We start from the raw sequence: 14,769 nt of genomic DNA on the forward strand, positions 1-14,769 counted from the left end.
TAAGATCCATGTGAACCAGTTCCAATATCCGTGTAGATCTGATCTCTAAAATTTGTTTGTGCTGTACCTTGACTTACTTTCCTTGGCAGCATGCTCCACATACTATCTCTGTCTGTTTCTCCAAATCAGGGACACCTCTTACTACTTCAGCATTCACGAGTCTGCTAAGCCCATTGGTGTTCATGTGACCCAGTTTCTTGTGCCAGAGATCAAGTCTGGATTCAGTAGCCGTAAAATACACGTTTGAAGGTCTCCAAAGATAGCAGTTGTTCCCTGAACGAATACCTCTCAGCACCACATTGTTTCTTGCATCAACGGCGCGACATTCCTTGCTGTTAAAGATAACCTCTAATCCTTCATCACATAGTTGACTCACACTGATCAGATTCGCCTTGAGACTCTCAACAAAGTAAACGTTTGAGAGTTTAGGCACATCAGGTCTGGAGGTTATTCCAATTGCACGAACTTTGCCTTGTCCTCCATCTCCAAAAGTAACTTTTCCACCTCTGATGAGTTCGAGCTTCTCAAGATAGTCTTCATTTCCATTCATATGCTTTGAGCACCCACTATCAAAATACCAGGGAAGTTGAGATTGTGATGCTTCTTCAGCAGAGGTATAAGCAACATTACTAACGATCTCTGTGTCTACTTGTACTCGCACAAAGTTGCAAACAAGATCATGTTCTGCTTCAGTGTGTGACTTAACAGAAACGGTGTTTAGTTCAGAGTGAGTGTTCTATTTGTAGTTCAGATATAGATCACGTTTAGCTATCCACACGCAACCATAAGCAGTTGGTTCGGTGAAACACAGGTTCAACCTCCATGCTCTCTCATACTGACGTCTTCGAAAGTACCAGAACCTAGCGTTGTGTCCTCGTTTCCCACAGAAATGACATCCGTTTCCACATCTTCTTGGTTTAGGAAAGACATTCTCGTTTCTTTCAGCAAGGACCCCTTTCTCTTCAGGTTTCTTTTCTTCATTAGGAGCTTCCCTCACAAACTTCGTTTCAGTAGCCTTTGAGGTAGGTCCTTTATATCCCAAGCCGATGTTGAGACTCGAACACTGTCCCAATGTAAGTATGTGATCAAGAGTTGCAGTACCAGCTGAGAGCATGCGAACCTTCTTGTGATTTTCAGTTAGTTGACTTTCGAGTAGCCTACTTCGATCAGTCTCTACGGCTAAGAGATCGCTCAACCTTTGTACGTGTGCTTCAGCTTCCTTACGAATTCGTTCCTGCTATGTCATCGCTCTCTTAAGTTCAAGAACTTCTTGATCCGACTCTCTGTCAATTGAGTAAGCTTTTGTCTTGGTGGAAGGCTGATCAAGTTCCAGTATGTTAATCTGAGCTTTCAGCATTGCTTTCTCCTTCAGAAGCTCGAGATTCTCACGACTGAGATCAGAGAACTTGTCAAATAAAGTCTTGTACTCAGTTTGAAGATCTTGCTCAAGATCATCATCATCCTCGCTGTAAGCATTAGAATCTTTTCCACTTTCTTGACCAATTAGAGCCATGAAGTTTAGATGCAGCTCACCTTCGTCACTGCCGCTTTCAGATTCAGTGTCACTGAAGCACATGAGAGACTTCTCTTTCTTGAGAATGCTAGGACACTCACTGCGTGTATGCCCAATGCCTTTACACTCAATACATTTTTGCTCTTTTCTCTTAGCAAGGGGACACTCGCTTCTGAAGTGGCCGTAACCTTCACACTCATGACACTTCTTTGTGTTCTTGCTAGAATCCTGCTTTGAGAGCTGAGAGCTGCCCCTTTCAACATCATTCTTTTGGTAGCGTCCATTGGATCTACCACCACCTTTCTCCATACGCTTGACAAACTTGTTGAAGTTTCGAGCCATTAAACTCAGATTCTCTTCAATCTTAGTGACTCGACCATCATCCTTAGACTCAGTTGTGAAGGCAATGCTCTTCTGGTTAATAGATTGTCGGTCGGTTTTCTCAAGATCATGCACCTTCAGAATACCTGAGAGTTGATCAAACTTCATCTCATCTGTGTCAACATCAAGTGTGAGAACAGCTTTATAAGATTCAAATCGTGGTGGTAAGCACCTTAGCAGCTTCTTGACCAAATCCTTTTCTTCATACTTCTTGCCAAGAACAGACGCTTCACTGGTTTTGTCTATTAGAAATATCTTTTAAATTTACGATCTATCTATCATTTTTATATGAAAGTAAATCAGCTATATTTTTTTCATTTTTACGCTGTCTTCTTTTACTCGTTAAGCCGATTTTTTTCTTCGTTATTGGGCACTGAATATATCAGACTAATTTTGTCATTTGGAAAACTTGGAGGCTAGGTGATCAAGGCGTGTCCTTCTCACACTGGTATTTCCTTCAAAGTGATTTATGAGTGTATCTCACGCTTGCTTGGCAGATTCACATCCTTGTATGATCTTGAACTGCTCAACATCTACTGACGAGAATATGACAGTTAGAGCTTTAGAGTTGAACTTAGACGTTTTCTTCTCACCATCAGTCCACTGGTCTTTAGGCTTTGGACCAACAGACTTATCTTCCAAGACAACGGTAGGAGCACTCCAACCATCTTCTACAGACGTCCAAGCATCTTCATCAACTCCTCTGATGATGTGTTGCATCCTCACTTTCCAGTGACCAAAGTTGGTACTGTCCAGCATGATAGGCTTATGAATGTGTAAGAGTTCCTTCATGGTGTCCATGAAATCTGGAGGATCTCAACCTGTTAGTAGTACTTGATACCATAGAGGTTTCCTGCTCTGATACCAAATGAAAGTTCAGAGACACACAAATATGAACCGTACACAAGTCTTTCAAGAACACTTTCTTGTATATTAGAAATCTTTTAAACAATCCTCCTAGATCTGTTTAATCCGTTTTATGCTCAGTCACACACGACTAGCGACAGACCAATTTCTAATCTCTAAATTACAGAAACCCAAGCTGAAAACCTTTCACTCGATTTCTGTAGCCGACAAGAACAAACCTCTTGCTCTAGCTTTTACTCTCTTAACTCTTAACCTTTAACACTTCTAGGTTCCCTCGTTAAGTACACGTGAAAGACAATATTCTACTTCCTAAAATATCGCCAACAGAAGATTTTCTTTGCTTCACGCCAAAGCAATATATTCTACTTCCATAAGTTTGTGACACGTCATCACACCGTAACAAACTTAACGTATTGTGTTACACACTCATCACCATGTGTAACACACTCTTGGCTCAGAACGAATAAGCTCACAATTCTTGAGCTTACAAAAATTAAGCAAAAATTTAATTAATAGTGCTTTTCAAATCAAATTTTGCACTCAACAAGAAAAGTTTTTTTTTGTTTTTTGTGTTTTTACAACATATGAAAATCGCACTTTGTCATTTTATCACAAGTTAGTGCTGTCCATGTGCGTTTTTTTTTTTTTTTGACAGCAAACAATTCACAGACTCATGTTGACTCTGTAAACCAAATTGGAAACTCTGCATCCATGTGTACGACGAAAGACGGTTGATGTCGGGCACTGTGTGCTAAGCTATCCGTCTTTTGGTTCGCCGTCCTTGGTACATGAACGATGTCTGAGTTGAGGAAACTGCTCCTCAAAAGCTTAATGTCTTCCAGATAGGTTCCAAATGCTGGCCATTCCTCGGGTTCCGAAACCATCTTCACCAACTGAGAACAATCCGTTGCAAACGCAACCTGAAACTGTCTTAAATTCCTCATGCATTCCATTGCCCATATCAATGCCTCCACCTCCGAATGGAGAGGTGATAGACATGCACGTACATTTCGTGCCCCTAACAAAGCCTGGTAAAGTACTAAACCATCCTTGCCCTGAGAACAAATTCTTATCTTTCCACGAGCCGTCTATAAAGCACCATCTTCCTGAATTCGTTTGAATGGAACTAATCTGTACATCCTGTGCCACTCGCTGATTCCTTAAACCCTGAGCCTCAACCCAAAGTTTTGATTCCAGTTCGGCTATCTTAAGGGTATCCCTAGGATCAATATCAATATTGCTAAACACCTTATTATTCCGACCTTTCCAAATATACCATAAGATCCATGCAAACTGATGGTCATCCATCTTTGGATTAACTCTCCAAAAAAGATGGTCCATGTTAGCAAAGAAAGAATCTATAGGGAAAATATTCGGATTCGATGGTATCTTAGATAATGCTCACACCTGTCGTGCTGGAGGACAGTCAAAAAACACATGGTTAATCGATTCCTCCTGGTCTACAAAACATAGTTAACGTTTTTTTGTTTAATTTGACATTTTAATAAAACACTAGATCTTGACCCGCACAACCGTGCGGTTTTTTTTATTTATATACTAAAATGTTTTAGTTTATATAACAAAATTTACCAATAACTTAACGTAATTTAGTGTTATATATTATGTAATTCTATAATAGCTATGTTTACGTGGCTTATATATTATTACTATATAAATTTTGTATTTTTGTAACAAAAATTATTTCGGAAACTTTATTATGTAACAATATTACTTTACATACTTTTTTATTTTAAATTTATATGAAATCAAATTAAATTGGATCTATATAGTAGAAAATATATTTTTTGACATACTGTAAAGAATTTCTTTTAAAGAAAAACTATAATACATTGTACTTCAAAATATGTTTGTAGTAAATATCATATTTGAGAAATACACTAAGTTGGATAAAATATATTCTTTTAATTTGAAATAGAAATGAATATTTCTAACAAAATTTTTGTAAATTTTATTTTTGAAAATTAATCAGTTTAGATTGTTATTATCAGTGAATATATAATTATAATACTTTATATAATTTTACATTTTCATATATAAATCAAAACTAAAATAAATTTTAATTCCTAATTATAGTTTATGATAACTAAAATTAAAATTAATTACTTTTGGATATAAAATTTAAATTGATTCCGAAAATATTTTAAAAAGATTTTTTAGAACTTTCTTAAAAAATATTTATTTTTATTCAATTAAAAATATAAATATTATAATTAATTCATGTAAAGTTTGATAAAATTTTAAAGAATGATCCAAATAAAAAAATCACGCATGGAAAATTCATCACTACAGTATTTATATATTAAAAATATTATATATTTATCAATACATGTTTGTTAACCCAACATCTATATAAATATTGATACATGTATAATGTATAACATAATTAATAATAATAACACTTATTATGAAAATACAATAGTGCTAGGATTTTAATATTTGATTTGATTTTATTATTTGCATGGTGGAATTCTAACATTATTTTATTTGCATAATAAATGTTAATTGTTATTATTATTAATTAGATCATATACAGGTATTAACTCTAGAATAATTAAATGTTATTATTATTAAGTAGATTATAAATGGTTATATGCAACTATAAATATATATTGATGGAATAATTAGATTTTCGAAATTATCCATTATTAATAATATTTTGATCGAATAAAAAAATAATTAAATATCTTGTTAGAAAATTGTTATGAAAATACAAAAAAATAATGTAAACAACTTTCTATGGATGGTCTATTTAAAATATCACACATCAAAGAAGTCATGACTTCTCTTTTAATAGTATAGATATTTAACTATAGTTCTACAAAGATTTAGCCTGCTAGAGGTTGATTGTTTAAGATTCTACCCTAGTTTTTGGTTTTTGATTTTGTAAAAAAATAGATTCCCTAAAAAATAGGAAAACCAGATTTTGTGTTAACTACTTATTTTCAAGCAAAAACTAAAAACTGTTATGAACTATTATGTGGATGTCCATTAGGTCCATAAGCCCATGTTCTAGAGGTTCTAAACCCTAGTATTGTATTCATATATATATATATATATTGTTGTCTATGGAATAAGAATAAAATTAACATATTTCTTTTTTCTCTCTATTCACAACACGTTATCAGCACAAATCAGATTTTGCCAAGGGCTAGGGTTTCATGATGACCAAGGTGACTTACAGATCAACGTACGACTCTCGACTCTTTGTTTTTTTTTTCATCGACATGGATTAGGGATTTTAGATTTTATTTCTGCTGCTAAGGTTTTTTTTTTTTTTTAGTTTTGCTCACGGCTAGGGTTTTCCATGTCAAGGTTTTAACGAGACAACAAATAACACGCTAATGATAGATACCTAAAGAGGAATGTCATCAATCTTTCAAATTATTTTTTGAGATTTAAGAAGCAGGAGAAAATGAGATAGATCAATCATATTTGAAGAAGAATCAATGTATGAACACATTCCATTCTTGAGACAAAATCGAAGGTCAAAGGTTTTCCAATCAAAGGAGACCTTCTAGATGGAATTAAAATATGAAATTGGTGTCTAGAGAAAGATCTTTGAGTCTACTTTCATATCCAATTTGAATCAAGTCATTATCCACTATAGAACTCGAGATATGGCTGTTTTTGTGGGACATGTACAAACTGTCTCAGAATACCTAATATCGTATGATATTCAAAATATCACTCGATATTTTCATCTTACCAGAGCCAGATTGGTGCTCAAAGTTAGACATGAATTTTAGCTTCGATTTCCAAGTGGTTTGAAGTAATTTTATCCTACGGTCACCAAGATATTCAAGTTTTAGTGAGGAGTGTCAAATCTGCCAAGAGAAGTAAACCGGTTCAACCCCAAGACGAAGAAGTTACTTTATCACATTGGATTGTGTCCTATTAGATATATCAAGTTATGTTCTCATCAGGGGAAGTAGATGCGCGCTGCACTCTTTTTTCCTTCACCACGGTTTTTCCCACTGAGTTTTCTTGGTAAGATTTTCAATGAGGCAGCATCTTATGTGATTTAGGAAGTATTTTTGTATAATGGGACATCCAAGGGGGAGTGTTATGAACTATTATGTGGATATCCATATATATTCATAAGCCCATGTTCTAGAGGTTCTAAACCCTAGTATTGTATTCCTATATATATGTATTGTTGTCTATGAGATAAGAATAAAATTAACCTATTTCCTCTTTCTCTCTATTCACAACAAAAATCATGTTTTGTTGGTTTTCTAAACTGTGTACGTGGGTTTTGTATACCTTTTTTTATTTCTTATTAAAATATTTCTATATTTATGTATTAATACAAGAAAATATTAATAAAAAAGGATTAAAGTGATAAGATAGTAATTATTCCAAATCACTAAAGTTAAATAAAATATTTTACATCTAGAATCTAATATGAAAAATATAAAAATCTTATACAAAGGAATAAATTAACATAATTATTTATTTTTAATTTCAAAATAAACTAATGTAAATATTTTTACTGACAATATGTAGATATTTATTTTTCATCTATTAAACTAAAAGATTCCCTATATTTATTAAACTACACTTTAAAATTGAACTATTGATATTTATTTATATATTTGAATTTCTTAAATTTATATACTTCTACCACAATTTTTAAAATGTAATTAATTTTTATTTAGTTTGTATGTTCATTTATTTATATCCGGTCAAGACAAACAATAAAATTGTTTTATTATTTTAACTATTTTCTAAGATAAATAAATTTATCTTAATGTGGTAAAGTATGTAATATTTATTATTTTTATAGTAAGTAGAATTTTATTATTAGTATTTAATAAATTTCAGCTTCAAACAAAAATAATAATTCACTATAGTTTAAATAAAAAATTAAAACAAATATTTATTATTTTTAGTTTTAGAAAAAATAAAAAAATTACAGAAAAAATAATGATAGAAATCGATGAATAAAAATTATTTTAGCATTTAATCACAGTTTTATTTTGTATTTACAGTTTTTGTTTTAAAATAACTTTATTAAACAAAATTTATGTGCGCTTTGATAACAGTATTTTATATTTTACTATTTTCAGAATAAATATTTTACTATGAATAATATTTTCATTCTATTAGTTTTAAAAGCAAAACCAAAAACTAAAAACCAAAGTTTAAAACAACCATTCATGTTTTTCAAAAAACCAAAATCTTCTGCAAAATCAAAAACCAAAAACCAAAAACTAAAATCTAAAAACCAAAAACTAAAATCTAAAAACCAGAAACTAAAATCTAAAAACTAGGAAAACAATCATCACCTTAATAACTAACTTTCAAAACATACTTTTAACATATTTAAATAATTACTTTCATAAAATAAAACAAATTTATAACGACTACATAAGTTATAATTTATAGTCAAATTTTAAAAAATCCAAACATGGTTAAATTATTTCATATAAATTTCATATATATAATATATTTCTTAATTATAATTAATAGTTTAAAAATGAAACTATAAGTTAAAATACTAAATATCTTAAATTTAATTTACAACTAATTGTTTCTTTTTGAATATATGAAACTACTCAAATTTATAATATTTTTCTATATGAACCATCTTAATTATATATAAATCTATCTGAAAACTCAATAGGGCGGTTGAACTGTAATTCATTCATCTGTCTGATTCATGGTTATGTTATAATTAGATTTGAGTTAATTTGGAAATTTGGTTAAATTTACCAAAACGGCTAACCGGCATAATACAATAATTGGCTTTTTAATTTAAATTAAGAAATAAAAATGATATGTTCAATTTTAAATATTTATCTATCTAAACCGCAAAATAATTTTGTTCTAAAACATTATTTCGCACTGTTTATTCTATCGAAACCGCATGAATCGCAGTTACACCATAACGCACTTCAATTATGTTCCGCTTATATACTAATCCTCAGTTAACATTCTTATCCATAGTCTCGATCTAGTAGAGCAATAGCCAATATATTGACGCAATTTTGTTCATAGAAAATACTTGTAATATTAAAAACTAACTATATATGAATATATTAAAAAGTATTAACCATATATACATATTTTCATATGGGATAGCGGCAGAGTATACTACTTTATAGAGTCTATATGCGTCAACAGTTAGGTGATCTTATGAATCTAGTGGTTGTAGTAGTTGGTTTTCTTATTACTCAGTGTACAACATCTGAAAACGCTAGGGAAAGTTGCTGCAAATTTTTATCTGATTACTACTTGAAGTTATGTCAATGAGTTATAAATAAATATTTGGAGTTCCCAAGTAATATGTTTCTGAAGCCGAGCCGACATGGAGATGAGACCACCAACGCAAGTGCTGTCTTAGATCACGACCGTCTCATTTTCCAACGCGATCAATCTCCCCACAAAACCAAAAAATGTTTATCAACTCTTGATTCGATGCTTTCTTTCTTATATACATTTTGTAATTTACTGTTAGACATTGAAGGAGACAAACTTTTATCCTTGATTCCCGATCTTGTCCATTTTATTTGATCCTTTCCATACTCTGTCTGTCTAATAGGCTTTCATTTGCTGAGGGACTCGGGATTTTTGCTCAAACTAATTATCAAACCAAAACATTAATTATATATGAACTATACAATATTACTGAACCTAAAACATCTTCTGAATTAATTTAAATCGATCAATGATCTTAATCAAAAGACTAAAAACACTATGTGCTATGTACTGCATGTTAGCGATTAATCAGTTACCATTTGTGAAAACTCATTTTCATCTAATAATACATATGTACAATCATTATTCACTTAGATCTTATTAACCATGCTTTTCTATAACCCGCGGTATCCTGTTGGCCGAAGCCCAACCGACTAATCTCCTGGTGAACTGTTTATCGGCACCAAACAGATTTGGTTGTTCGCAATGGAAATTAGATATTCATGTCTACTGACAACATAAGCAGATAGTTATGATCGCTTTTTATCACCAAAATGTTTTAGGCCCTTCACTGATAGTTCTTTGGAATCGAATCATGTAAATGAATCCCCTCCCTTACATCCAAATCCGAAAATGTAATCTTGAGATACATTTTTTATCAGAAATTTCCTTGCCACACCAATAGAACTACAGAATACTACATACACTGGGGGTTTAACCCGATCTTAGGTATCCAGTATTTTGTGACAAGAAATTTTTAATATTTAATAACATCTATGGTTGTTTCATTAAGATTTAATAATTGACTTTAATATAACAAATACATGCGTGCACTTCGAGTCCCAAGATAGTAATAAGTCTCCTTTTTCATTCTTCAAACTTTCTCTTTGTTTCTTTTCTTCCTACCATTTTCTCCGTACCCTTTTTCTATTAAATTACATTTGCCACCGTTTTTTCACATCGCACACATGTTGTATACACTCATTTATTAATATGTACATGCATATATAGCATTCTTTGCCCTCTTAACACAAACACCTCATCTAGAGATATCATACATTTCCTTATTCTCTCTGTCTTCTAATGTCTGATCCAGCTTGTATTTTCAACAATGGCATTGTCGACGGCTATGACTATAGCTTCAACTATTCCACTTCTCTCTCACACATCTACAACTCTAATGGCAGCTTCTATTACCCTCACAATACCACAGACATAAACCCTAATTCTACTTTACCTGAATCTCCTCCACTTAGAGAAGCTCTTCCTCTCCTTAGCTTAAGCCCCATCCATAAGCAGCAAGAAGATATTGTTCCTCAGCATGAATACTGTTTCATGGAGACGACCGAAAACTCTTCTAATTCAAACTTTCTTAATCATAATCTTGATCAATGCCAAGAAAGTACTCATCATTATGATGTGACCGTGGATCTTCATCTAGGGTTGCCAAACCCCGGTGGCGACGCTATTGGTTACGGGGGTGGTGGGAGCAGCAGCAGCGATGTCATCCTTGATTCTACCGACCAAGAGCATCATCAAGATCGTCATCAATATCATGGAGTAGAAGTTACACTTGCTTCTGATCATCATCATGATGGTCATGGTGGTGTACAAAGGGGTAGTCATAATCACTATTGGATCCCTACTCCTTCTCAGATTCTCATGGGTCCTACACAGTTCTCTTGTCCTCTCTGCTACAAGACCTTCAACAGATACAACAACATGCAGGTAAATGATATATTCATCCAATAAACCTAACTTTAAGTTCCTACTTTCCCTAAAATGAATTTCAAGATTTGACTTTTGTTCTTTAAAATGGATCTATATATGTTTACTTTCCTTATTTTTCTTTTGAGTAATAATTTCTATAATTTTTTCAGATCTTCATCATGAGAAAATCTCTAGCACACACTATGACAATTTTTTTCATAATAATTGCTATTCCTATTAGTATAGAATCGAGAATAACTTTTCATTTGATGGTACGAGTCATTGCTGTACGATCTGTTGATTAATGGCTATGAGAAGATCAACTAAAATCAATCAATGGTTTTAAAATAAAGAAGATCTTCTTTAACCAAAAGTCATTCTAGACTGCCTCCTTCTAACCCTAGAATATGATTATTCTTCCTTTTCCATTTTTGGTCTCTCTTGATTTTTGCGCAGTTCTACTACAAACACTCATTACCCTAAAAGGAAAAAAGAAAACGAAAAGAGGAAGATATATGTCTTGCAGACGTTTCTAATACCTATTAAATCTTTATATTAATTTTTGAGAAATACATTACATATATTTTTTTGTAAAAGAACATTACATATATTTATTATGTGACATTTAATTCCTATTAACCCCCTACGCAATCATACGGGGTTAAATCTCAAACTCATATTCATCTTTGTACAACTACTCAAAGAGAATATGATCTAAAGGTACATGAACTACTAATATGATTAGCGTACAACATAAATTTATACAATATTAATTTTCTAGAATTACACGAATTAACTGATAAGTATATTAAATTATATGAAGTTTGTGCAAGAATTATTACACAATATTTAGCTATTCCACTGGTCTGTTTGGTCAGTATTGCACTACATTGTGACAGTTGCATTTCGAGATTAGTTTTGGAGTTTAATCTTAAATATTTTGTTCGATCATAAAACCAAATAAATATTTAAGCTATGCGCATAACTTGAAGTATTTAACGTTTACACAAATTTTTTTATCTGAATTAGATGCACATGTGGGGACATGGCTCAGAATACAGAAAAGGACCAGAGTCACTAAGAGGGACACAACCAACGGGGATGCTGAAGCTGCCTTGCTACTGTTGCGCACCGGGCTGCAAGAACAACATTGAGCACCCGAGGGCAAGGCCGCTCAAGGACTTCCGTACGCTTCAGACACATTACAAGCGGAAACACGGTGCGAGGCCCTTTGCTTGTCGTAGATGTGGAAAGGCTTTTGCGGTCAAAGGAGACTGGAGGACGCACGAGAAGAACTGTGGGAGGCTTTGGTATTGCTCATGCGGCTCGGATTTCAAGCACAAGAGGTCGCTTAAGGACCACGTCAAGGCCTTTGGTAATGGTCATGTCCCTTGTTTTGGCATTGATTGCTTCGGCGATCATGAGGACGAGGAGGCTGCTTCTGATGTCGAACAGCAAGAATGATCGTAATTTTGTTTGGATTATATTTATCGGAATAGCAGAAGCCTTTACTGTTCTAAGGTCTTCGTTAAAGTTTGTTAGACCGTCTTTTTCATTTAACTAATCTAAAGTGCATTTTCTTATCATTAGTTATATTTCTACACGCAGATGTACAACTCTAGTATAATTTTTTTTTTTTTTGTGAAACAACTCTAGTATAGTATAATTTAAAACTCCAGAATTATGAATAACACAATTTGGTCATTTAAAAAAAAATTTAAAATAGATATTTAGAGAATTATCTGTTATATTCGGGTTTAATTATGGGCTTTCAACTTAAAACCAATTGGTGATTAGTGGATTGACCCTAACCCTTTATATAGTAGTAGATTAATTTTTATATTTTCGATGTGGGATATTTTTCATCAATACCCTTCCTCACGCTCAGACATCTAGTTCTGAAGCGTGGACAATGTGGGAATAACATCCACAAAGGGCCCAACATCGGTATAGTAGTAGTAGGTGTAGTAAATTAGGTCAAAGGATCTTATCGCTCTGATACCATGTTATATTCGGGTTTGATTATGGGCTTCCAACTTAAAACCAATTGGTGATTAGTGGATTGACCCTAACCCTTTATATAGTAGTAGATTAATTCTTATATTTCCGATGTGGGATGTTTTTCATCAATATTATCATTTTGAAAACAGTCGTACTAGTTATATAACTCATGTAACTTGTTCAAAACAAAAAAACACTCATAAAACTACCTTAAAAATTCATTGAAACAATTGACATGTCCATCATATTTTTCTTTTCATTCTCGATATGTAAGAGCAATCTTATCAGGAAGACATTCTTCAAAATTCTTAAACAAAAAAAATTAGTATTTTAATATAATTTATATACGTGATTAAATATTAATTGTAAAATAAGAGCTAAACTAATAGAAAAATGACATGTGTGGAATGGAGTTTCTAAAAGTTCTCATTTTATAATTTTTTTTACTCTCTCTCTCTTCTCTTTCTATTATTTTATTTTTATAATCATAAAATTAACATACATTGTTTTCGTTTTTGCAGATTTGGATGACTCGTGCATCAGAAAGATCTAGGACGGACTATTATACACATATTTATTTACAAACCAATGGAAAATTAGTATAAATCCAAAATAGTTGACCTGCGGAATCTTAGCAATTCTCATTTTTCTCTTAATATTACTATATCTCTCTACATCATACAATTTACTTTTCCTTATAAGGTAAGTTTAATTTGTAATAATTTAACAAAAATAATTCATGTAAAGAATAAAATTTATTACTTTCTAGAGTATGAGTATGATATCAAAAATTCTAAATTTTCAACAAATCTATATTATTATTTGATAAATGATTTTGTTTATTTGTCAGGTCTTTCGTAATTTTATATAATTTTATCATATTTTTAATATTTTATTTATTAATTTAGATAATAAGATTATTTTATATTTTCTTAAATAAGTAGAAATAAGAGTTATAGTGTGGATAATAATATTATTCTAGCTATACGTTTTTGAAGTGAAAGTAGGCTTACTGGTTTCTACGAACACTATTGATCTAATTAGATATTTTTAAAATATTAAAGTTAAGGTGTTGAAATTTTAAAATATCTGAAAAAGACAAAAATGGTTTCGTTGAATTGGTGTTAGTGTAGATTTTGTTAAGTGTTTAATTTTATATTGTGTTCTTTTATGACATGATGCTGATTTGAATTTTTAGTATTCTGATGTATATTTAATTAACATGTATGTTATGGTATGTGTATGCAAAACAATAATCAGATTTCTTTAAATCTAATGAAGTGTCCTATGTTGTATGTTTTGCTTAGTTTCTATGTATTTTGTAAATTTTTTTATTCTTTGTCACACTTTCGAAAATCTGAATTGTTGATAATTATAATGTTTATTGGCTACTGTAATTTGTTAACATTTTATGAGATATGATTGTTTATTATATTTTCGGTGCTACTGAGATTTGTGTTTTTACCTACAACTATAAGAAGTGTTTGATTTCACATTCAATCAATGTTTTGGTTATTACGAAAAAAATATTTTATCCAACGTCTTCTAAAGCTTGAGAATTTATAATTCCTTAGACTATATTTGCGAAATGATTTATACACATGTCGTCACTACAATCATTTTCGCTGAAAAAAAGATGACATCTTATATTATTAAAACAGAAGTACAAATATAAATTCACCCTTAAAACTTGAAATTATTTACAAAACAATGTCACTCAAGCATTAAATAACCCTAACACTAATCACTGTCTTTTCTTAAATTAATAACTAATTTCCCAAAATAAATGCAAACTAAAAACTGGATTAGATCAAGTCATTGAACCGTAAAATTAGGAAGCATAATACACGAAAGTA

General features: G+C 31.8%; 1 protein-coding gene across 1 annotated transcript; it reads left to right on the forward strand.

Annotated features, from left to right (window-relative positions):
• The first annotated feature begins 10,203 nt into the window (after positions 1–10,203).
• Positions 10,204–12,376, forward strand: LOC106294310 (zinc finger protein WIP4). The gene is made up of 2 exons (XM_013729866.1): positions 10,204–10,930; positions 11,942–12,376. The coding sequence occupies exons 1-2, from the start codon at positions 10,286–10,288 to the stop codon at positions 12,374–12,376; spliced, it is 1,080 nt and encodes a 359-aa protein (XP_013585320.1). The 5' UTR covers positions 10,204–10,285.
• The last annotated feature ends 2,393 nt before the right edge of the window (positions 12,377–14,769 follow it).

Source organism: Brassica oleracea, chromosome C5, assembly GCF_000695525.1.
Source record: "Brassica oleracea var. oleracea cultivar TO1000 chromosome C5, BOL, whole genome shotgun sequence".
Taxonomy (NCBI): domain Eukaryota; kingdom Viridiplantae; phylum Streptophyta; class Magnoliopsida; order Brassicales; family Brassicaceae; genus Brassica; species Brassica oleracea.